This window comes from Ambystoma mexicanum, chromosome 5q (genome assembly GCF_040938575.1).
Source record: "Ambystoma mexicanum isolate Mex_15411 chromosome 5q, UKY_AmexF1_1, whole genome shotgun sequence".
Lineage (NCBI taxonomy): Eukaryota > Metazoa > Chordata > Amphibia > Caudata > Ambystomatidae > Ambystoma > Ambystoma mexicanum.
The window spans coordinates 132,275,232-132,300,820 of NC_090933.1; the positions used below are offsets into that span (position 1 = coordinate 132,275,232).

Here is a 25,589-nt window from a genome sequence, read left to right on the forward strand (position 1 = left end):
TAATGCATCAAACACTTTTAGGTACATTTGTGAATTTCGGAAGATTTTTTAAAATGGATTCCTTTTGGCAGCTGTGTGGGAGCAAGGGGCCATCAGGCCCCTCACGTCCTCTACTTCTCAGTACAAAACTCGGACCAAGTGCCTCCAGTAGTGGGTTCGCCCCTTGCCCTTATGCAATGTTAACTTTGGTTGACTTTCGCGTAGATGGGACCACTGAGCAGGACACGGGGCATCCATTTTTGTACCCCCTTTCGACTCCATCTTGGTGACTAGGCCTCACTGCGATAATACAAAAATGCTTCCCTTTTCTCGCAGCAGCACGGCCAGGCGCGCGGGGCACAGGGCCCCCACCCTCGTTCTCACTCTGACTGGAAAACTCCGCGGTTCCATTCTCACGCTGAAGCCAGAGGTGCTTGCAACACATAATAAATGTAACACATCACTCTTCCTCTGAGATCACTGTCCTGCATGTGAACCAGCATGAGCTAAGCACATAGCTCGTCCCTCTCCACTAACGTGTCCTTGCCTCCACACCCTCGCCAGTGGAAACTTACTGCTAGCGTGCCCCTGTGTCCCTGCAAGATATTCCTTTCATGTGTCAGACCATTGACCATGCCATGATGCCCACCCAGCAGATCCCCAACTAACATTAGACCCCTGATGCAGTATATCGTTGCCTACCACTAACAAATGACACATACCAGAGATTCTTATGAGTGCAGACCTTAACTTCAACCAGTGTATTATAGTGGTCAAGACCCTTAATCTAAGACCTGTATAATCCAATGTTATTGATAGTATAGGTATATGTGTGACTTTTATAGAGACATGATAAACTACTGAAAGACTTTTAACAATTGTTATTTAGTGCATGCATTTTTTGAGAATATATTATGTTAGCTTAGATAGTGACCACCCTGCCTCCCAGCGACCTGACCGTCACCCATTCGGAGCACAGATGACTGACGTCAAAACCTCCCACCGACCAAGCGACCAATCCGGAGGAAGAGATGCCACCCACACCTGAGGCATTGCGCGGGCTGACCAATCCGGGACCAACGTAGTATCCTATGTTAGTTGCGTCATTTACCCTATGTAATGTAATGATAACTTGTGGCAGAGCGCTCTCAGAAATCTTTTGAATGCCATTCATTAGATAAACCTTGCCTTGAACCCTCGCAGCCTGCTCTCTGTGCCTTATTCCCCGTCTGGGGTGTGTCTGTTTTATTCTTTTGCACCTATAAGTCGGGGAGGGCACAAACACAGCGTATAACAAATAGGATGCAAGAATCCCAGATTCTTGCGTCTTTAAACACCTGCGCCAACAGTGGACATGTTTTAAAAATAACTAGAGAAATGAATGATGGTGCCTATTCTTTTCCTTGTTAAGGTGTAGGCATACCATAAAGCTGCGCAATTGCCTATTATGGTGGATCACCTGGAACCTGTATCTCGGAAGCAGTGGGTCCATATGGACAACATGATCCTCAAGCTGGTTACATTGGGTGAGCGGCTATGGGTTCCCCAGAACGGAATCCCCAGAAGGGTACTGACGCATTGTATACTAGAAGTGATTTGGTCGATATGGTGAGACAATAGCACCACACAATGGCTCTCGACATGGCCCTTGCCCCTTAGTTGTATTTGGACGCCCCCCCCTGAGAAACTCGAAAGTTGACCCATTGCAGTTCCAAGCCTGGTACAAAGCAGGTCTCTCCAGGGTGGGACAAATGTGGGAGGGGGTGGCTTCCTGCCCCTACAGCATCCAGAGGAATGCCTCCAAATAAGTAGATTCTCTGTTTTTCATTTGTTCATTATTTGTAGCTCAAGCGGGTGCTTGTGGAGCCCAGATGGGGGCGATTATCTCGAAAGGGAGCTCACCACCTTTGAAAGACTACTATTGCAGAACACGGACACAATGGAGCGGATAGCTCAGCTATATGTGGAAATAAGGCGCTGTGATCCAGTTGGCATTCTACAGACGAGGATTAAATGGGCAAAGGATCTGAATATCGCAATTTCGGATCAGTTGCGGTCCAGAATTTGAAGGAGTGTCAAGCTGTCCACGGTATCCTTGCAATACAGCATGCAGGCGGTCAAACTTATCCATGAATGACACTATCCCCTAGCCAGAATGTATGGACTTGCGCTGCTGGAAGTGTAAGCAACCGCAGAGCGATAGTTACCATATGAGGTGGGAATACTCCAATATACAGTGGCACTGGGAAGAAGTCCTGCCATGTTTTAAGGGGTTGGATGGGATACAAAGGAAGCTATTGCCATGGCTGTTGCTATTTGGGGTGTGTTTAGAGAAGGAAGAAAGGGAAGGCAATGGTCACATGGTGCGCACATTATTGGTGGCGGCTCAAAGCTGCATCGCCCAGCATTGGAAAAAGAGACAAAATCCCCACTGAGAAAGACTGGGTGCAAAACGCGCGTGCCATATATGATATGTAATACTTAACACATTTACTGGACAAGGCACGCACAGAGGGAGCTTGACTTCCATTTTTTAGCAACTACGGACAGTAACCTGCCATGAGAGAGTTAAGGCATAGTATAGTTAATTGTGGTCTGTGACTAAGTTCCAAGTTGTATGCACTGCATTGCGTGGGTGAAGGGTGTGGGTTGAGATGTACAGGGGGTCATATGTGTTTTGAAGGCATTGGGTTTCACTGTGCAATTGGATGTCAAAAAAATGTAAATAAAACTTGATTTAGAAAAAACATTGATGGCACATTTTGTATTCGTCTTTGTAGCAGTTGTGAGATATATATATATATATATATACACACATGTATATATATTTATTTGTTTTTAAATGTGAAAGGCTGTTGAGATTGTAATCATAACATAATAAAAAAAGTATCCATTACACCATGACAAATGCATGCATTTTGTACACAGATGCTTAAGAATTTAAGAACGGTGCAAATGTGCTTGTGGCAAGTCACACATCTAAATAAATTCAATACAATTGTTATGTTGAACCATCATATTTTTACATTTACTTACCAAAATATTCATTTAGAAAAGCAAGAGAGGCCACATAGCAGCCAAGGCTCAGGAATTCACCGACAACCATTAACCAGTGCCATGTTCTTATGTTTAGGGCAACCATCAACAACTCGGTCAAGATAAGGGCGGTAAATGAAATGGCAACAACGTGAACAAATTCCGATTCAAAAAGCAAAAGGGCTCCATACATCAGAATGCCACCTAGAAATAAAAATGTGAATTCATTAGCAAAAACGTCTGATGCAATATTATTAGTGAACACAAGCCACACTTATTCTGTTTAACTGACAGTTTAACACAACGGAATAACCAACTTTGAACACTCTGACAGCATGTGAAGCAGCAATGAGGCTATCACACAGTAGGCTTCTTCCGACAGCAGATTTCATTTTTACTTCGTCCCTCCAGAGAAAAAGACAAATGAGATTCAGGGTAACCCCATGCTAATTCAGTCCAACTTCTCCTAATTACAAGGGAACATGGATTTTACTGTGGCACTCAGGAGAAAATTATAACCTTTCTGAATTATGTCAAACACAGGAAACAACATTTCTTCATGAGCCCACAAAGAGTTATTTTAGGGATAATTTGCTCTCATAGGATTATGTAGAGCTAATTGTATCAGGAATGTAGTGATGTTTGCCATCCTATGTTATTTACAGATGAGTTCACATGCAGTGCCTTATACATCATTCAAATAATACAAAATGTAAGTTATAGCAGTGTAAAAAAGAGGGGCTAGATATCATGTGCATTTATCACTTCAGACACCTGCCCTTACCACGCTAAAGAATGTAAAGGTACTGACTGGAGGAAAGATAGAAAAGATGTTCAACCGCAACCACTGTCGTCCTATAGACAACCCATTATGCATTGGTGTATTCTAAAAAATTGCAAAATAGTGATCACTGCAGGCCTTATTTGGAAGTGACGAGAGGTACTTAGGATGTTATTAGCTAAAAAAAAGAGAAGTAAAATCATATGGTAAATAATCTGGGTATCATGATTGAAGCAGGTTTTACAACGGAGGTCCATGTTGCAACACTGATGGGGAAATGTTTTACATTGATGCAAACTTTGAGGCACCTACTTCCATTTCATCACTATGCATGCTTAATTCAGGCGATAACGCAGTAACTGTAAAAATTGGGAGGTATATGGTGAAACAAATGCTCTTAAGACTGAGGAAGTCGGATCACATAACACTGGAATGTATCCCCCTACTTTGTCCGGCGTGTTTAATTTAATGTACTGTGCATGCAACATAGGGCCCTCTGTGGAAGAGGCCCAGCTTCTACAAAGTCGAAGTTCTATATTTATGCCCATCACTGAGCGTTATGCCAAGAAAATCAAAATCAATTGGCTACACCAAGAGTTCGCTGGTAAAACAAGGAGGCAAATAATTTGCCCTGTGCATAGCACGGCCCTGGAACAAACTGCTACCACTCTTATGAGCAGAGAGAGGCCATGCGAAATTCAGAAAAGTCTTGAAGATACATCTTGTCGGATACACCTAACTAATACAATTATCCTACACCAATACATGCGTGGGACCTTCAGCGCTAGAAGGCCACCTTGCACTTGATTGTTCACTCTAGAAGAATAAACGAACACAACAGTGCTTTTGTTCTACTAACACATGCAACATATTCCACCTGTCCGCTTGGCATCTATCTGTTTAACGTGTTCGGAAACTGCATCAATAAAAAAGCAGACCCTCACTGGAAAGTGAGGGCAAAATATGAGACTGGTAAACTCTGAAACAAATCAAGTGCCGCTACTAAGCACATGACACTATCTCGCGATTACATAGACAACCAGTGATTACAGACACTCAAATGAAACTTCTAAATGAGCTTCTTAAATGATCACTTTCCTGTAAGCCATTTGTGGGTAAGTGTTGATATTTTATTAGCGAATTTCACTTTCTTTCATTTGTCGATAGTGTTTTTAAATTTCATGTGCCCTCCTACTCCAGGCTGCATATTCCGATTACCCATGAAACATAAGATGAGGGTATGCTCAGCCATTTTTCCCTAATACAAGTTAAAAGGCATTGCCAATTAGAATTACAGTGACCTCTACAAACATAGTCCAAATCTTCCCGCCACGTCAACATTCCAGTCCACAAACTTGGATTTATCTTTTGCCGTCCTCCAATGGTTGCCTACTTCCTAACAAAATCACTAGTTGAACACTGCAATGAGGTTAGATGCTCAACTATGTACCAAGCCGTGGAAGGAACTCTGAAGCTATAGAAAGCCAGCCTGCCAGGGCAGTTTCACCAGTCATAAGCTACCTGGAGACAGTACTGGGTAGGAGCTGGCCAGTCACTTTCCAAGTCCATGCTCTGGACCTGATCTGGGAAACAAACTTTGAGATTCAGACAACCAAGAGTATGGAGACATATAGTTGTCCCCTCCTGTGAAGATCCACTAGATGAGGTCACTTCTCCCCAGAGGGGAGCGTCTTTCGATGAGGCTGGGGATGTGAGGCCCTAACCGATAGTCCCCCTAGGGGTGGTAACATGCGGGAGGATATCATGGGGTGGGACTTTCCACCTGGGGACAAGGACGTGCATCTGGGAGAAGGCCCCTTTATCCCAACCCCACAGGGTAAAAACAACATCCAACCCTTCTTTACCTAGCGTAAAATCCGAGGTGATGTGTTACTGTAATGCATCAGACAGTCTCACTATGACAGGTACTGGGACGAAGAAGAATCCAAGAATGCTACCGTCAAGCATGAAGAGTACTGGACCAGCTGTTGTCAATCCAACTGACATTATGCTGGGGCAGTTCCATCTACTTAAGCTAAACAGTAAAGAAGGACAAAGAGTAACCTCCGGAAGGAGAGGCTGGTGAGCTAGGAGGCTGCCAAAGAGCCTGCGAGTTGGAAACATGGTGCTTGATGGCTGTATCGAAGCAGCAGTGTGGAGTGACGAGAATGAACCAAGATACACCAGGAAAGCATCTCGTTTGTTGGCTAGGAGTTGACAACCCTGAAGTTGAGTGTCAGTGTGGTGGTTGTGTGACCTATGGTGTGTAGTCCAAGAACTATGCAGAGACTGCCAACACTAGCCCAGGCCATTGCATGGAAAGTACAAGGAACTGTGATGGTTGCGCAACCTGTAATGGATGGATCGTTTCGTCCAAAACCTTTGCCCAGACCACCAGCAGCAATAGGCCACAAAGTCAAATGGAATGAAGAAGAACAGGAGAAGAAAGAGAAAGAACAAACCCGATATCCCTGGCGAAACCGGTTAAGAGTTCCCCAAGAGAAGGTAACAGGAACAGTCGAAAGTCCAGGAGGGGTCCGGAATACTTGAGAAGGTGAAACAAACAGTAGACTGTAACAATATCTATTGAGGACCACGAGAAGGACCTTCTCCCCCCGCAGTTAAAGCTCCACACCAAATACCGTTATTTCTTTAATATTGAGTTTGCTTAGCCCTGTATGAACAACATAACATCACCACAGGTTTCTCCCCCTGTGTCACACTAAACCAAGAACCAGGCCAGGGTTTTGAGATAATAGATATTTTTTATTAACATATGGTTTTAATAGATATCTAGAAAACAATGTACCCACGCCACCTTCTCTGTGACATCCAAACAAAATAGATGGGACACGTTTTGTTTTGAATTTGACAGATTAAAAATCAGGTTTACTCTTTAACTCTTGTCTCGCAAACTCCAAATTATTAAATCAGACAATGTGTTGCGATATTACAGTACAATCGGGCAAATTGTCATTTGGTTATCAGCTTAGAAAGTGCAAAGGCATTTATACATTCAATTTGAACGTGGGCTTCATCTCTCTGCACCCAAAATACATGCATTTGAGAACACACACAGTTTATTTCGAATCAGCACCTTTGTTCCTTCCTTACCCCAAAAGCAGTCTCAAACCTTTCTGCTATGAGTGTCACTTGCTCACTCCAGGGGAGAGTGTATTTCTTTCACTGGAGACTCGCACCTGGCTTATTTTGACATGCAGTGTTTGGGACCATGGAATGGATAGTGATTTTCGTTTTTGGGACAATGGCACATTCAAATGAAGCAGGGTTTTTGGAAATTGAATCAATAAGACGATTCGTTTTGCGACACAGCACATTCAAATGAACAACATGGTTTTAGGATTTTCGTTTTGGGAAAACTAGCGTACTCAACTGAATAGCAAGGTTATCCAATTACATTAAAGACTAGGGTAATTTACTGTGCACTGGGATGATCTTTGTTAATTTCACCTTTTTACAAAACATCACCCCGTGATCAATGACCCTATGGGAATGGTAGCGGAGGCATGGTATCACAAGCAGAGACTGACACAAAAGAAATACGTTTTCAAAACCTTTATTTAATGTTTGTGGGGTTGGAAAACTCCTAACTTGCCCTAACGGGAGTTGTCTCTAGCATCAAAATAAAGAAAACACAGTCTTGGTTCAGTATTTTAGTCGAAACAAAGAAGGCCTATACTGAAAAACCCAATGCATGACCTTACACTTGTAGAATAACTGTGAAAAGGGATATGTATATAAAAAGGAAAAATAGTGTTAATAAAAATAGCTGAGCAACTTCTCTTCCCCACGTTCACATAGCACGGGGTAAGGTGGCACACTATGGCTGGGTGATACGCTTTGATACAGTTCTCAATGTGGATCAAGGCTTACTTAGCCTTCCAAATTAATGTTCCTTGTTCTAGAGTTCATACACGACTCAGCTTCTTCTGGTTTCACAGTTCAACAAAGTTCCCAATATTAAGGTTCACATTACAAATCTTGGTAGGTCGTTCTCAGTCGGACTCTGACCTCTCAACCACAATGCTTAGGGGCTCCCTTCCCAAAGCGTTTAGCATTAACAAAGGTTCCTTTACACCTTGCTTGGCATTTCAACTCATGTCATTCTGGAGCTGAATGTACACCCTACAAGACAAGAGAGTAGTAGATAGTTTTGTGAGGCAACTCCCTGGTCAGTTCTATTAGACTGTGCGATTGAAGAGTTCGAATAGAGAGAATACTAAATCCGCAGAGAGAACTTAAAGAATTGATGAAGAATCTAAAACTGATGTAACTGAAAAAAACATTGAAGCGTCAAGGAGAGCTTGGGAAGTCTCCCACTCGTCCCAGTGGGGCAAGTTGAAAGACAGTGTTCAATTCAAGAAAAGCCTGCTAAAACCAGATGGTAAGCTCGGAGAGTTGATATTCCCTTGATATTTCCCTCGAGAGTTGACTAGTCCTCTATATTTGAAACACGAACTGTGAGAGACTTTTACCCAGGAGAAGTGAATCATTCTCCTGGGCTAGAATAAAAACTCTTTCGTTAGCTTAGTGATTTGTGTTTAAGTGACAGAGGTAGAGTAGGAGTTTTGACTAGGATGGTAGCCTTTGCTTTGGACATCAAGGACTTCCTGATAGACCAGAGTTTTAGTTTTGGTGAGGTAGAGAAGGCACCTCTAGCTTCAGGGTTAGATAGGATTGTATTTATTCTGGTTAATAAAAGTCTGTAGCAACAATTACGTCTTCACCTGGTCCGACTCCTCATTCCAGGTCACCACACTCCTCAAAACCCTAGCCCCCACCTTTACATGCATGGCTGGGAATCCAAACCCAAACCTCACACAATCATGGGGATAGTGCACCCACTTGTTCCACGTTAACAGTCAGTTGCCAAAGACTTTCTCTGGAGTCCTCTGCAACCTGGACGTTCTTCTTGGTCACTTAAACACCTTTTACATTGTCAATGGGTGTCTAAATCGATTTGGAGGCAATTGTTGCTTAAGAAAATCTTCAATCAATCCCCACAGGTTTCCTCCCAGAATGAAGCAGGAACCTCAGCAAACTCACAACAACATTGCTTGCCCTCCCCTCAAGTTGCTCAACATGGCTGTCTGCCTCCGTTGTATTTTGTGCTGCAGAATGCTGCTACTTATCCATGGAGTAATGTAAAAACCTCTGCCTCCACAATAGATTCCGCTAACTTTTTCAGCCTCTGTTTGATGTGCACCCCTGAGCCTTCTTTGACACCCTTCTGGGCTGCTTGTTCAGGGTAGTGACCATTATAGTTTGCTTGGTCTCAATCCTATACCCCGTTTTATGGATTGATTCCATTGAGAGCGGGAGAACCTTTGCACCCAGTGTTAGCAACCACTCTGAAAAGCTCCCCCACATCTGCATTCGCACAGAAAACTCAAATTCCTTACTGCTAACATGGATGTAAAAAGTACGAGCTCCAATTGATCCTTTGAGCCATGTTGGATGCCTCATAGTTTTCACACTTGCCATGTAAGGGGCTCGGGCTCTGGCTCCATACAGGTGCCAGGGTCCAATGGGTCCACACAATTAGAGAAATCAACTAGTCCATCACAGTTGCTCTGTTTCAGTAGGGGCTCAGCCAAATGGGATCCAAGAACAGGCAAAGAGGGTGATACAAAAGACTATGCGCTCACTATGCCTTGCAGCCAACACAGCATTTTTAGGCCATCATTGTTGAATCCAGTCTTCATACACTGTATACTTGATTGCGATGCAGATCTGCAGTGATATTACATTCCATGTTTGTCTGCACTTCTTCCTGAGGCACTAGTCAGTGCCACATCCCAAGTTTTATCCAGTAAGCATATTGCCTCCCTGTGTAGATGGAACAATCCCCCTCTGAATGAGTTCATGGGATATAGTCTGCCTTGAAGACCTGCAGCTTCACCAACCCACCCTGTCCTGTGTGCTGCACATCCAGTCAGATCAACACAGCACCAACTTGGTTCTGCTCCAGTGTTTGCTGGGGAGAAACACAGCCATTGGGGAAAAAAAAGTTATTCCCTTCTTGACGGGGAGCCACTTGGAATCCGTACCGAGGATACCCTGCCTCTGGTACTCACAGAGCATAAATGGGAGTCAAACAACAGACTGGGTCAGAGAAAGCAGCTCCCAGTCGTATTCTTCATATAAACAAATTTCACATTTCATGGGAATGGGAAAACATTTGGGAAGGGTTCGGAAGACACCAATAGCTTCTGAAGGACTGCATGTGCAATATAAATGTACACATAGGTGATGCAGTTTGCAGATGCTGCTACACTAGAAGGGCACAAGCGGAAAACAAAGATGTTGAAGGAAGGTACCGTGAGAAATGATCCTTTTATCATCTTTGGTGGAAGTGTCTGTTGCGTTCCAAGTTTTCTGGAGGTCAAGAAGATGGTATACGGATGATTACCCCCTTGCCACCACAATCCTCTTGACCAGGGACCAGAAAGGGCTCTCTGAATAGTAGACGAAGGGAAGGGAAAACAAGAAGCTTAGCGCATACTGATGGCCTGCAAGAGGGAGTGCAGGGGTAGGTATTGGGGTTCTAATGACTAAATTATAAGTTACTCACTGTAGTGACAAATGAACTCCTAGGGCATAGCTCCTTTCCTCCATACTGTATGGGCGCCCATCACCAGGGACGGGAACAGAACCCTTTTCACCAGAAAAATCGTCTACCCCTTTAAATTTATTTGTGCATGGGGGCGTGGCCCTGGGAGCCTGGCTCCTTCACTCTGCCCACCGGTGCCACACCCGAGTCCCCTTTGATGCGTCGCCCACATTAAGTTTGCCTAATAACGCTTGGTTTTTTAAACGGGGGCGGATGGTGGGACGCATGGAGAAAAGGGGACTATGGACTAGGAGTACGTTAGTAACTACAATGAATAACTTATAATTACTCCTACGTCCTGTCACCTTTCTTCCAGACTGTATGGGCGATTACCACTGACTGAAGCCCCGGGGTGGAGAGACTGAAAACAGGTTTTTAAGGGCCGCTTGGCCAAATGCAGCATCTGATCTGGCACTTCCATCTCAACAATAGGGCTTGCAAAAGGCCAATGGGGAGGCCCCTGTGGCCGCCCTGCTGATAGTTTGCCATGGTACGTGTCTTTGGAATGCAACTGCAGTAGCCTTGGCTCTAACCGCATGAGCATGCATGTTTGCTGGCAACTTCATGCGGTGCCCCTCGTAAGCTTCCTTGATGGCCAGAACCATCCACCTTGCTATTAAGGCTTTGGAGGCTTGACTGCTGGTTTTGATCCTACGAAAGTGATAAAGAAGGCATCCGTTCCGTGGAAGCTTTTAGTCCTGTCAAGATAAAATTTGAGTACTCTCCCAATGTCGAGACAGTGCAGGACCTTTTCTGCTTCGTCCTGTGGATTTGGAAAGAAAACCCAAAGGACTATTTCTTCATTGGGGTGAAACGAAGACACTACCTTTGGTAGAAAAGAGGGGTGTGACCGTAGCACCACCTTGACCCGATGGAAAATTGTATATGGTTCAGAAGCCGTGAGTGCCTGAATTTCACTAATCCTGCGAGCTGAGGCAAGACCCACCAAAAGCACAGTCTTAATAGTAACCAATCTGATGTCCACCGAAGCCATGGGCTCATAGGGTCTATGTGCTAAGGCTGCCAGAACCACATTGAGATCCCAGACAGGGTGTGGACGTTTTACAGGCAGGTACAATCTGGTTAGTCCTACAAGTTGCCTCTTTACCACTGGGTTGAAAGTGGAGAAACGGATGTTGCCAGAGTTCCTATATGCGCCTATGGCTGTGAGGTATGTGCACCAGGTATCCACTGGCACCCCGGAGTGTGCTAGAGGTGCAGAGAACGACATCACATGGTCGATGGTGCACCCCAGGGGGTCTATGCCTTTGTCCTTGGCCCAATGGCAGAACCTGGTCCATTTACTTTTGTATTCGCTCCTAGTGGATGCGCTTCATGCCCTTTCAGATGATGTCCAAATTGTCCTAGGACAAATGGAGGAGCTGAGGGGTTACGTGCTCAGGAAACAGGCTGCTATGGTCACCCACCTCGCCAAGCCCATGTTGGGATAGTAGTGGATCCGGACACACCGGCAAGGGGAACTGATGGCTGATTGGACAGTCTTAACAGTTCTGAGAACCATGTTCTGGGTGGCCAGTGTGGGGTTATCAGAATGGGACGTAGTCGCCCCGTCTCCCTGACCTTGCAGATGACCTTGTGTATAAGCAGAGTGGGTGGTAATGCATATGCTCACATGCCGTCCCACTAAATCTGCAATGCAACCCCCAGGGAAGCTGTGCCTTGATCCATTGAGGATGCGAACTGACGACACATTGTGTTGGTAGAGGTGGCGAACAGAACCTTTTGTGGCTGCCCCCCTCAGTGAAAGATCTACCTCAGAACCCTCTCGTTCTTTTTCCATTTGTAATTGTCGATCCCAAGCCTGCTGAACCTGTCTGCTTCTAGGTTGGAATTCCCAGGTAGGTGAATGGCAAGAGAGCAATATGTTGTTTGCTAGGGCCCATTCCCATATGTCTATTGTTAGCCTGCACAGAGGAGGTAATCTGGTGCCCGCCTGTTTGTTGAGGTGCTACCTGCAGGGGGAGCTGTCCGTATGAATGCAGACAGGGCTGTTGATTATCGAGAGAAAAGCTTACAGGGCTAGCCATATAGCCATACTTTCTAGCCAATGTATGTGCCTGTCCTGGTACTGTCTCAACCAAAGGCCATGGCCACCTTGCTCGTTCAAAGTGGCTCCCCACCCCTGGAGGGTTGGGTCTGTGGTAATGGTGTATGCTGGCAGAGGCTGCCTGAACAGTTTCCCTGCTAAGAGATTGGAGTCTGTCCACCCACTAAAGCTACTTGGGAACCATTTTCCTGATTCCAAGAGGCCGAGAAATGTAGCTGAAGCCTCCTCATTTTGAGCCTGGTGTGAGGCACGGCCAGAAGACAGGCTGCCCTAAATCCCTAGCAGGTGCTGACACCACCACGCAGAGGTCACCATCATGCTCAGGAAATTCCCAGCAGCTGCTTTGAGCACTGCCACCTTGTACCAGGAGGGGAATATCGTCTCTGTCTCGGTATCCCAAATGAGACCCAGGAAAATCAAGGACTTCGTAGGCTGAAGTTGCGATTTCTTGCGGTTGTCGGAGACCCCTGGTACGTGTAAGCATGTGCTGCTGTGATGTGGACTCCCCCCGGGGAATCCGCTCGCACTAGCCAGTTGTCTAGGTATGTATATAGATGGTAGCCTTCCGATCTGAGCAGTGCTGTCACCGCGTTAATTAGTCCCGTAAACACCCGCGGGGCTGAATTGAGACTGAATGGGAATACTTTGTATGGGAAATGGAAACCCATGACCCGGAATCGCAGGAAGGACGGATGGGCTTGCCAAATTGGGACGTGTAGATATGCATCCTTCAGATCCACATAGCACATCCAGTCTCCCCCACACAGGGACTCCGCTATCAATGCTGGCGTAACCATCTTGAACTTTTGCAGGGGTAGGAAAAGGTTCAAGGTTGAAGGGTCTAGGACAACTCCAGGTTCTTTTACTGTATGTCAAAAATGCAAGAGTAAAATCCCAAGCCTCGTTGAGCAGGGGCGAGGGGGCGACTTCCTCCACTGCTTCACTTGCAATTAGGGAGTAGATCTCTGCAAGGAGAGTTGCTGTGCAAATTTGTGGGAAAGGGGATAAAGAAGGGGAACTTGAGATATAGAAAGGCAGAAACCACAGAGAGAATCCAGGGATCCGTGAACTTTGTCCGCCAGGACTGAAGATGAAGGACAAGCCTGCCTCTCAACCCCTCCCGGAGAGCTGTGGATCCCGATGGCCTGTCACTGCTTTTTTCCCTCTAAGGCTAGTGCCTTGGAGGGTGACTGGAAAAAGTCCTTGTGTGTAGTCTTCTGCTGCTTACAGCAGTGTTGGCTAGGAGACCTGTCAGGTTGCCTGGTGCGGCTTTCAGCGAGCCCCTAAAACCGCCAAAGGTACAACCTCTGTCAGACTGTGGGTGGCTCTGGCTGAAGTTCTGGGAGACCGGCTTTGCCAGAATGGCAAGGGATTTGGCTGTTTGGGAGCTATTCTTTTTTTTATCCTGCTCATCATCAATGAATGAATGGAACAAGTCCCTTCCCTCAAATGGTAGGTCGAAGATACGATCCTGGGCATCTGGATTAAACCTAGTGGCCTTGAGACATGCTGTCCTCCTGTTGTCTGTAGCCACGCACACAGTCCTGCCTGCTGTGTCGATGTGTGCCACCAATGACAGCCACTATCTTGCTTCCGCTAGACCAGCCTGGAAAAGAGCCTGTCTATCGGGAAGTCAGAAAACTCCCTCCACAGCTTTCGATTAACCGCAGCTAGCATTTATCTGCATTTGCTTGTCGTAGGTGGAGAGTGGCGTTAGAGAAGACTTTCTTTCCATAGGCCTCTATGACATTTTCCTCTTTGCCTAGTAGGGCCGAAGTAGATGAGGAAGTTTGAGGTGTAGCATATGACTGGACAGCGGTTGAGGGTGAACAGACAAGATGAGTGAATCACCTTCCGATTGTCTGTATTTCGCCTTGAGGTGTTTAGTTGGCTGCGTTGAATGAGGTTTTGCCCAACCCTTCTTCGCCAGGGCCTCTACATCCTTTTATAACGGAACGCCAGATTTTGTGGTCGAGTGGATGGTGAGTATCTCTGTGAGGACTGCAGCCCCAGGCTGCTCCTTTTGTGGCTGTGGGATAACAAGGTACTCTGCTACCCCGGCCAACCTTTCATGGAAAGCCCTTTTCGGAGGAGGTGTCCTGATGCTCCTCGTCATCCGTGTCCCCCGCTGTATCCTGCAGGTCTGTGGAATATGCAGGTGGAGTTGTAGGTGCACTGTTAGGCTGTGCGGGAGGCTCTGTGGGCTGCAGGAAGGCCACCATGGTGTTTGGTAACGGGGACTGTAGTGCAAGTATAGGATGTGAGGGAGCTGGGGTCTGACTGGAGCTGGCTGCTGCGGGAGCACCAGCGGGATCATGTCCTGTATAATTGCGTTAAGTATATTATCCATCTCTCTGGATTTCATTAATGTGAGGAACTTGTCGAAAAAACGCTCCTTGCATGCTGGTGAAGTGCGCTCCTGCGTATGTATGGCTGTGTGTGTGTGCACATATTGCTGATTTCTCCCTGTGCTTTGCCTGCTCTGGGAGTAGCCCGCGTCCATATAGCATCCCTGTGTCGATGTGGATGGGAAGAAGGTTCACCATGTGACCATTGGAGACCATTCCACCCTGGGTGTGAAGTCTGCCCTTTGATGCTCGCTGGAAAAGCGTTTTTCCGGACCAGCCGCTATTTTGTCAGGCTGTGCAGCCATTTTGTCCTGTACTGTGCCATGTGCTTAATGCCTGTCGACTACTGTACTGGGCCTGGTCTACGCCTGTCTGCTTGAGTGGGATCCTCTGCTGCTTGGCCGGTAGCTCGGAGAGCCTCCGTCCCTTTGCTGGTACTAGAGCCTGGTAGGCCCCTCTCACTAGGTTGCCTCCCTGTAAAGGAGTAACGCTTGCAAGGTGCTTTGGAGAATAGTATAATTCCCTTCGGTATGGTCTTTCTCTGTACGTAATCCTTGATGAGCTCTGGTGGTGACCTGGAGAACAGCTCCTCCACCTGGCAAGCCAGTTCTTTAATGACCGGGGTGTAAGAGCATGCATTGCACGCCGAGCAGCTGTCCCAGCCGGGGTCTTCGCCAAGGCACTGGAGGCAGAGCGCTGCGGCACTGACGTGGGGAAGGATCCATCACAGGCCGGGCACCTGCTAAAGCCCACCGTGGCCGACATGCACCGGGGAGGGGTGTAGACACCGGAGGATTGAGTAACTTTATCTCTAAAACAAAGAGTGATTAGTATGAATATAATACAAGGGAAGAATATCCTTCGGGAAGCCTAAAAGAGTGGAATTACAAGGAAAAAGGACCTCAACCACAACTTAGATGAAAGAGGTCCGCTGCTGTCAGTGCGGAATAGAGGACTAAGATGTGGCGCTGGTGGGCGGAGTCAAGGGAGACCTGCTCCCAGCCCCGCACGCAACTAAATTTAAAGGGAAAGACACTTTTTCTGATGAAAAAGGGTCTGTTCTCGTCCCTAGCGAGGGACGCCCATACAGTATGGAGGAAAGGAGACAGGACGTAGGAGTAGGCACAGTAACTCTATAGCAGCAGCACTTATTCTTGCCCGTCTCCAAATTCAGGAATACTTTTAAGGACCTTGCAATGCTAACAAGAGTACCATCAAGCTGGATGGAGGGCAGAAGAAACACCAAATCCATAGTCCAGAAGCAAAAAAGGGGAAACACAGACCTGAAGACAGGGACGCCTGACAAAATGAGCAAGGGAGTACGAAAGGGCGAGAAACTGAGTTGCTTCACAGCATGTGTCCTTTTCATCTTTATTGTCCATGGCTCTTCGTAACCAGAAATAGCCTTTTAAATATAGTACTGTTATGTCTTGGTCTGTCTGCGCAATTATTTCTTGGTCTGTCTGCAATGCCACCCGTTCTGCTTCCCGTGTAGTGCAGCTGGCCTTGGAATCTGGTTAGAGCTTCTGGCAATGTTCTGAGTTTGGCATTCTTTTCTTGTCAGTTTGAGAGAGCATGGCCTAAGTATTAGGGGGGGCTGGTAGATGTTTCCCTTCATGCATCTTATTTACCTTTGTCCCTGCATATCCTAAATGTGTACTTGTACCTAAGTAAAGGACTTACCTTCACACTTGGACACTAACTCATCTGTCCGGGAGGGCACCTCATATCAAGTAACATTTGGGAATAGATTATTTCTATTAAAAAAAGGATACAACAGTGTCTGGCTCTTCACAATTTCTGTCGAGAAAGTAATTCCAACATTGGTGAAATGTTGGGTTTCCTATTGCTGATTATCCTACATTTTGTTCTCCTAAAATGGAGAAGCTGATGTGGTAGATCTCCCAGACTATCAGTTCTTAAACAAGGTAGCGAATACCTATAATGTGTGGAACATGTGAATATCGATCAAATATAATGTGGTTAACTAGCGTTGGGCAAACCCTGTCATTGTAAAAAATTACAAACTCTATAGACAATACTCCAGACATGTTTTATGCCATTGGGAAGCTTTCCGGACGCTGGCAGCCCGAGACTCATGCCTCAGACTGGTGCCCCACAAGGATTAGGAATCCGGGTTGGTTTGATTTGTTAGGTCTCTCCTTTTCATATAATGAATGTAAAGTAGCTCTGATCCCAACGATATGCCCTGTTCTATTTGACAATAAGAATTGTGAAGAAAGTTGGGAGGTAAGAGGGAATTTTATCATTGGATATGTGAGGGTGGAGTATCTGCAGAGGGAATAAGGTCAGAGGGAACAAACCCAAGACAATCATTCACATGGAAGGTGTGTATGGGATGCCGTTCTCACTAGAGACTGGCCAACATGACTTGAGCCTAATCTGCCACAATGCTTGTGCAGTAGGACTCTGCATGAAGCGTAAATTGACTCTGCAAATACCAGGACAGATCTCGGACCAGAGTCAAAAGGGAAACCTGTACCGGAGAAGGAAGAAAAGCAGAGAGGGCACGTTCAGGCTGACAGTGCATTCACTTGAGACAGTGACAGCCGGAGTGGAGAGCCACCCAGCTGCCATGACACAAGCACCTGACCCCACAGATCACGGATCGACTGTTTGAGCCCTGGGGCTGCAAAGAATGGGAAATGAGCTAAATACCTTCTTAGGAAAGCTAGAACAGCGGTATATACTTGAGAGAAAAATAATTATGCACCTGGGCGGGAAGTGGTACTAATTTGCTCATAACAAATACACAGCACCAGGCTTATAGGGAAACAAGCCCATCAATCTGAATGATCATTGAAAACATTAGTGCCCAAGACAAAATATAAACAGAGATAGAAATCGATAGGACCGTGTTACAGAGAGTTATTGTTAGGTACGGGAAAGAAACTGAAGAAGCAGTCTAAGCAGTGGGGGAGAACATGCGGTGGCCAGGCCACATAGGGCATACTGTGAGTGAGTTAAGGAACTGGAGTTGGATAAACCAAGTAGACCACACTGTGATTTGAGACGGCCAGGAGGCAACAGAGCCAGGAGCCCTCTGAGGGCCCTGACCCAGAAGCTGACAAGAGTAAGATTATACTGAACTAAAGGATAAATGAAACAGCCGCCATCTTTGTTTTCTCTCAATGCGAGGGATAGCCGCGGCTATAGTCGGGGGTATCGGAGTATGAAATGCAGGAAAAAAGACATTGAAAGGTCAAGAAACTTGCAAATGCAATCAGTCTTTTCAACACAAAGCTTTTCAGTAGCCTCGGCTATGGACATAATAGCCCCAAATAGCTAACATTTGAAATCAAATTGCATCACAGTGTGTTGTGGGGGGAATGGGTAGGTGAGGAGAACATCATGTGTGTGTGTGGGGAGCAGGCACAGAGGAGGGGGACACTTGGTGAGGGCCTGGGGGCGAATGAAAGCATTTTTTTGGTCAGTTTTTCCGAAATTCACAGCTGTAATATGCCTTCAGATAGCTAATGCTATTGTAGTTCTGTACCCGTGGCTATAGAAAAAAAGGATTTTAAACACAAATATATTTTTACAACTACAGTGACGTCAGGGGTGAAAAATCACTGGCCATGGCCAGTGACACAATAGGCTTCTGGGTCTCCCATCCATGCAGTAACCAGGACTGACCATGCTTAGCTTCAAAGCGAGGAAGGGGCCAGCCCCTTCAGGCCATGTTGCATGATAAATTAGCTCAAGTTACAAGAACACTTAGAGCAACATGGCCTGAGTGGGCAGGCTCCTTCCTCGCTTTTAAGGTAAGCATGGTCAGCCCGGTTACTGCATGAATGGGAGATAGTCCGGGATGCTGTGTGTGTTCTTCGTTTTGAATATCTCATAACACCCTAAGAAAGCAGACGGAATCCACATTATATGTATTTTAAATTGTACTGCTGTCAGTCCTTGAAAGTATTGCACTCAGAGACCCGTTTTTTGCCTTTTGCTGAATTGAATTCTGATATTTGTAGTCTCCAAGTCAAGATGGGGGGGAATAATGCCACAATTGTGCACTTTTTGCCCAACATAGTTCTATTGGGATTTATATATTTGAGTGACACTATGGTATGTGTACTTTTCAAGTTATCTTTATAAAGTCAAGTTTTGTTGAAAGGCAGACATGCGGGTGACGAGAGGAAATGATGAGAGGGCAGCAATTCATGAGTATTTTCCCATGATGTGGCAAGAGAGTTTGCAATCCTGGACACTAGTGCAGTTATTTGCCCCTGATTGTGCCTGCCTTTGAGGGCACAAGTAAAGGACACGTGGGTGGACAGCGTAACTCCTTTTCAGAGGGCGGACGCAACCCTTAGGTTGGCCAGCTTGCTCAAGTATTTGGCTACATGGATTTACTCAGGTTGTCATGTTCCCAGAACAAAAATAATGGACCAATAGGATAGAGGATGACAAATCATGTGCACTTATCTTTTTATATATACTAATAAATGCCTCAGTCTAGATACCACTTTCCATTTTATTATTACAATCATAAGAAATTCATCACAAATTATTTGCTTTTCCTTCAGAATGAAAATCAATCTTAACGTTCGACTCACACACATTCATATCTACCACACACTCTATCTCACTCTTTCATACAACAGTTTACTTCATACCAATAACCGTGGCTCACTTGGTCACCATAAACAATATCAATGTTAACACTGTTAAATTCCCTTCTCTTGTTGCCAAATGATTTAGTCTGTATGTTATTATTTCCACAGACTTAATGGAAATAATAACATACAGACTAAATCATTTGACAACAAGAGAAGGAGATTTAACTGTGTTAACATTGGATATTGTTTGCACATGATTTGTCATCCTCTATCTTATTGGTCCATTATTTTTGCTGTTCGAAGGATTTAGCCTGAGGGACCTAGGATTACAATCAGGCACCCCGTGATTTATAGATGTCATGTTCCCAGTGCAGACGCTTACCCACAAGACCACAAGCACTTGTTTCGTATTGGGATTTTGTTTTCCAGGGAATATTTCACAATAGATTGCTGGGTTTAAAAGGTGAGCACCTTTTATCCTTTGCCAGCATATTTACTGGAACATGTCCTCCCTCAGGTTATTTTCCTGGTGTTCATTATTTTTTTTAATTTTTTTTAAAGTCCAAAGCTATTTTATCTTGCACACTTTCTTCTGAGGGGAAGGTCAATTGATCTTTATTTGTATATTTCACTTTAAGATATACGTTCACTTACTGTGCATATATTCAAGGGTGCCAGCTTTTGATTTTTGCTATGAAGGCAAAGGTACCTGGGCATATGTTATGCTTGTAGCCGGTCATTTCTTTCCTTTTCTGTGCTGCTTAAATGCTGTTAGTTGGGGTTGTGTGATGTATCACAACAGTCAGCAACAGACCGGTCATAAAACAAGGGGCTGCTTAACCAAGTGTGTGATTCTTGGCAAATAATGTAATCTAACTTTGCATTGCCTAGAGTTCTCAAAGTCTGCCATCTTTTATACATAACAATACCACTGTCAATACAGGTCAGTGATTGGTGAACGTCTTTGAGCGATGGGTTTCGTCGTGGCCAGAGGCCATAGCTAGTGGGCCGGTAGTGTTCTGAGATTGACAAAGGGCACAGCCGAAGGCCGACTGGCCATGGTCTAAGGCCATGGCTAGTGGTCTGGTAGTGTTCTAAAATATTCAGTGGGCACGGCCCAATGCCATGGCTAGTGGTATAGTAGTGTTCTGAAACATACAGGCTGTGCCCACTGGCCATGGCCGAAGTCCTCAGGGATGTCATCATTGTGGTCATAGGCTGCACAACAGAGGGGCACAAAGTTAAGGTGGCTTTATCTGAATTCCCTGCAACCAATAAATAGATATATATGGGATACATTACTCACCGTAATCGTATTTCTGATGCTTGTATCTGCTTAGATTCACATGCTGTGCATAGGCCGACATCTAGTGGAAGCTGCAGAGTATTACAGTTTGTTTTTCGAAACTTGAAAATGGGCGTCGACACAGGGCGTGCCAGTAATACTATCCCTAATGTGATGTCCACTGTACCCAAGATCCCTCACGCGTCTAGGATCCTCAGATTGTATTTTTTCTGACATGAGGTAGCATGAGGAGTAGCGCGAGTACAGATAATCCAAGCAGATAGACAGAAAGGTAAGACTACAAGCCATCATGCGCCTTCTCTCAGAGGGGAGGAAGGATGGGTCGCATGTGAATCTAAGCAGATACAAGCCTCAGAAATATGATTACGGTGAGTAATGTATCCCTTCTGAGGCTTGTGGAATCTGCTTAGATCACATGCTGTGCATAGATTAGCGAGCAGTACCTGAAGAAGGAGGTGGGATGTGAGAAGGGTCATGAGCAAATAAGTGTCTTAGAACCGCTTGTCCCACTTGTGTATCTGCCTTGGAATGGGTGTCAATGCAGTAATGCTGAGTAAAAGTGTGAATAGAGCTCCAAGTAGCTGCTTTGCAAATGGTGTCAAGGGGTACATTTGCAATGAAAGCCAGAGTGGCCCCAATGCCTCTAGTAGAGTGGGCTCTTGGCGTGAAAGGCAGAGTTCTTTCAGAAAATGAGCAACACAGCTGGATACAGTTAATAATCCACTTTGAGATGGCACCTTTAGAGACGCGATCCCCCTCTCTGCCTGTAGCTACGGAAACAAACAGTTGATCTGTTTTTCTTAGCGGTCTGGTTTTATTTACATAGTAGAGGACCGCCCTACGCACATCTAGGGTGTGTAGTTTCACCTCAGCCGAGCTTTGCGGGTCCTGGAAGAAAGCCGGAAGCTCAATGGACTGGTTTACATGGAATTTAGATATAAATTTAGGTGAGAACCTAGGGTGTGTGCTTAAAACCAGTTTGTCTTTATGGACAGTAAAGAAGGGATCCTGCACTGACAGAGCCTGAATTTCACTGACCCTTCTTATAGAAGTAATAACTACTAGGAAGGCTGTTTTATAAGTCAGGTGTTTGAGACTGCTTTTATGCATAGGTTCGAAAGGGGGGACCATGAGCTTGGCTAGCACCTCATTAAGGTCCCACCCTGGTGGTGGGTTTGAAATAGGAGGGTGAAGTCTCTTTACTCCTTCCATGAAGGCTTTAACTACTGGTACTTTCCACCACGAAACCCTGCTATGGGAAGTGGTGTAAGCCGACAGGGCTGCCAGGTGTACTTTCAGTGAGTTAAAAACCAATCCTGCATCCAGCAGGTGGAGCATGTATGTAACAATAGTGCAAGGAGTGCAATCAACGGGGTTGATTGATCTACTCTGGCACCAGATAACGAACCTCTTCCACTTGTCAAAGTAACAGTGCCTTGTATTTGGTTTCCTAGATTCCTTTAGGATGTCCATACACCTCTGTGGCAAATTGAGATGTCCAATCTCTATGACTTCAGGAGCCATGCTGCCAGGTTCATTGAGTTGGGTTGTTGGTGCACTGTTTGACCTTGGTGCTGGGACAATAGGTTGTACCAGGCTGGAAGTTTGATGGGCTCGCACACCGCCACATCCTGCGTAGGTGTGGGAACCACGGTTGTCTAGCCCACATGGGAGCAACTAGGACGAGCGTCATCGACTCTCTGTTCATCTTGTTCACCACTTTCCTGATGAGGAGTTGGTGGAAAAGCGTACGCAAACATCCCTGACCAGTTCATCCACAGGGCGTTCCCCTGGGAGTCTGGTTGGGGGAACCTGGATGCAAATCCTGGGCATTGTCTGTTTTCGCTTGTGGCGAATAAGTCTATAGTGGGGAAACCCCACTGAGAGAAGATATCTTCTACGACCTCTCTGTGTAGAACCCATTCGTGTTCCTCTGGGAGGGAGTCTCTGCTCAGAGCATCCGCTAGGGAATTGAGCTCCCCTGGAACATGTTGTGATGACAGGAAGATGTTCCGTCTGAGTGCCCATATCCAGATTTTCTGGGCAAGCTTGGACAGATTTGGCGAGCGAGTCCCTCCTTGCTTGTTCAGGTAGGACATGGCTGTTGTGCTGTCCGTCCGGATTTGCACTGACAGGTTTAGTAGGTGGGGCTCGAACGCCTGAAGCGCTCTGAATACTGCCAGAAGCTCTAGCAGGTTGATGTGGTTCTTGGCCACTGAGTGAGACCAGAGACCCTGAGCTGTGTGGTGGAGATGGTGAGCTCCCCACCCCGTCAGACATGCATCTGTAGTGACTACTGCCTGTACTTCGGGATCGTAAAAGGGTTTCCCCTGTGCGAGATTCTCTCTTGTCCACCAGTGAAGGCTTTGTACCAGTGTTGGCGAAACGACCACTAGATCGTTCCACTGACCACTTGCCTGAGACCACTTTTTCGCCAACCATTCCTGCATGGGAGGCATGCGCAGGCGCGCGTGTGGGACCAGGTAAATACATGACGCCATCATGCCCAGTAAACGCATTGCTTTGAGTACCGTTATTTGTTGACCGGACTGATAATGCGGAATTTGCAGTAGTATATTCCAAATTCTTTCTTCTGAAGGAAAGGTCAACCCCTCTTGAGTATCTAGGATTGCTCCTAGGAATTGTTTGGAGGTGCTTGGCACCAGGCTTGACTTTTTCTCGTTGATTGAGAAGCCTAACTCGTGGAGGAAGTCGATAGTCCTTTGAATGTTTATCCTGCAAATTCCTGGGGTTTCCCCCGTTATGAGCCAGTCGTCCAGATAAGGGCACACTGGGATTGCCTCCCTGCATAGGTGTGCAGCCGCCACCGCCAGTACCTTGGTGAATACCCTTAGTGCCGAAGCTATCCCGAAGGGCAGTACTTTGAATTGGTAGTGTCGACTTTCCACCTTGAAGCGCAAATACTTTCTGTGCGCTGGGAACATGGAAATATCAAAATAAGCATCTTTCATATCCAAGGTTGCCATGTAATCCCCCTTTTTTAGGAGGGGGATTACCTCTTGTAGCGTGTTCATACGGAATTTTTGGGGCTTGACATACTTGTTGGCAGGCCGTAAGTCCAATACAGGGCGCATTGTCAAATCTTTTTTGGCACAAGGAAGTAAGTTGAATAAATACCCTTGTTTACCTGGTGTCCCAGGACGAGTTCTATTGCGTCCTTTTCTACCTTAATGGCGATCTCCTCGAGGAGAATCTTCTGATGTTCTAAAGAGTGTACTCTTTGTCATGGAGGATGGTTCCGGGGACGCTGCAGTAGTTCTATACAATATCCTGTGGATACTGTTGACAGCACCCATCTGTCTGATGTGATCCCTTCCCAAGCCTGGGTGAAGTTGGAAATGCGTCCCCCTACTGGGGTTGCATGAGAAGGGACCCTGAACTGAGCATCACTGCTTTGGTGGAGGCGTGCCGCCTCCCTTGTTGGGGCTGCCTCTGCCTTTACCACGACCTCTCCTATTACCCCTGCCGTAACCCTGGGTAGACTGTTGGTTGTTCCACTGTGTACCCTGCCCCTGGGAATAGGTAGATCCTCTCTGGGAATTTTGGCCGCGTGGGCTACGAAAATTACTATTCCCTCTCTAGTTAGGGGGTTTGTTGGTTAACTGGCCAAGGGACTTGAGTGTTTCGTATTCGTCCTTGGCATTCTTCAGTGCGTCTTCGACTGCCTTACCAAACAACAGATCCGTTTCCACCGGTTTGTCCAACAATGATGCCTGGGTTTCTGCCTTAAAACCAGACTGCCGTAACCACACATGTTTTTTGATAACAGTGCCTTCCGCTATCAATCTGCCTGCGTTGTCCGCGGCGTCGAAGGTTGCTTTCAAAATGCAACCAGGCACGGCTCTACCCTCTGCGGAAATCCGAGCTAACTGGCCCTTTAAAGGTTCAGGAGCAGAGGCTATGAGTGCCGTGACTTCTTCCCACTGATGGCAGTTGTAGCTGGCCAACAGGGTGGTGGAGTTTGCAATCCTTGCTTGATAGGCGGACGTTGAGGCTACTTTCCTGCCGAAACCGTATAGTTTTTTGCTCTCCTTGTCGGGAGGAGCTTCGGACGATGACAAGGGTGTTCCAGCCCTTTTACGAGTGTTGGTGACAACTAGGGAGTCTGGCTTCAGATGTCCTCTTATATAGAGAGGGTCAGACTGGGCCGCCCTGAAAAGTTTTTCAACGCTGGGATTGACTGCTCTGGTGAGGTTCGGGTTCACCAGGGACGGATCTATTCTCCGCTGAATGGACTTAAGGATAGGGATGGTCTGGGCAACAGGCCTCCTTTCTCCCACTAACTCTTCTGCGAAGTCCCTTTCCTCCTGGACACCGTGGGTGTCAATGTGGAAATGTTCTACTGCGCGTGCGAGAACCTCGTTTAGGAGGGGTTGGTTATCGACCGGGGAGTCGGTAACCGGGGCTTCGTTCTCTACCGGGGAATCTACTCTGTATGTTTCCGGGTCCTCCTCTTCCTCTTCCTCTTCCTGGTCCTCATCATCCCCATAGTAGCCCGTCCCGGTTTGCTGTTCTATCATACCAAATTCTTGATCCTCACAAAAGGAAGCCTCTCCTTGATACAGTGAGTATGGCCTTGCGTAATGTTGCACCTCGAAGGGTTCTGACCTCATCAGAGTTTCAAACCGGGGCTTCTTACTCGGGGGGATAGGATCGGTAGAGCCTGAGGGTGTCGCCCCCTGTGGATCATACGAGAGGAAATGTTCTGGATTTTTATCATAAAAATCTGCCAAAGAAGACTTTCTTGACATGACCCTATCTATGTCTTCATTGGACCATTTTTTGGAACTGGGGATGACCCTCTCAGCAAGTCTATGGGATTTTTCTTGAGTA

General features: G+C 46.2%; 1 protein-coding gene across 2 annotated transcripts in view; it reads right to left on the reverse strand.

Annotated features, from left to right (window-relative positions):
* ATP9B (ATPase phospholipid transporting 9B (putative)) overlaps positions 1–25,589 on the reverse strand; it is a 3,609,114-nt gene that overhangs the window by 73,446 nt on the left and 3,510,079 nt on the right. For both annotated transcript variants that reach the window (XM_069620656.1, XM_069620655.1), the window contains exon 28: positions 3,016–3,219. In XM_069620656.1, coding sequence (XP_069476757.1) covers positions 3,016–3,219 — 204 coding nt within the window. The remainder of the gene's footprint in view (positions 1–3,015; positions 3,220–25,589) is intronic.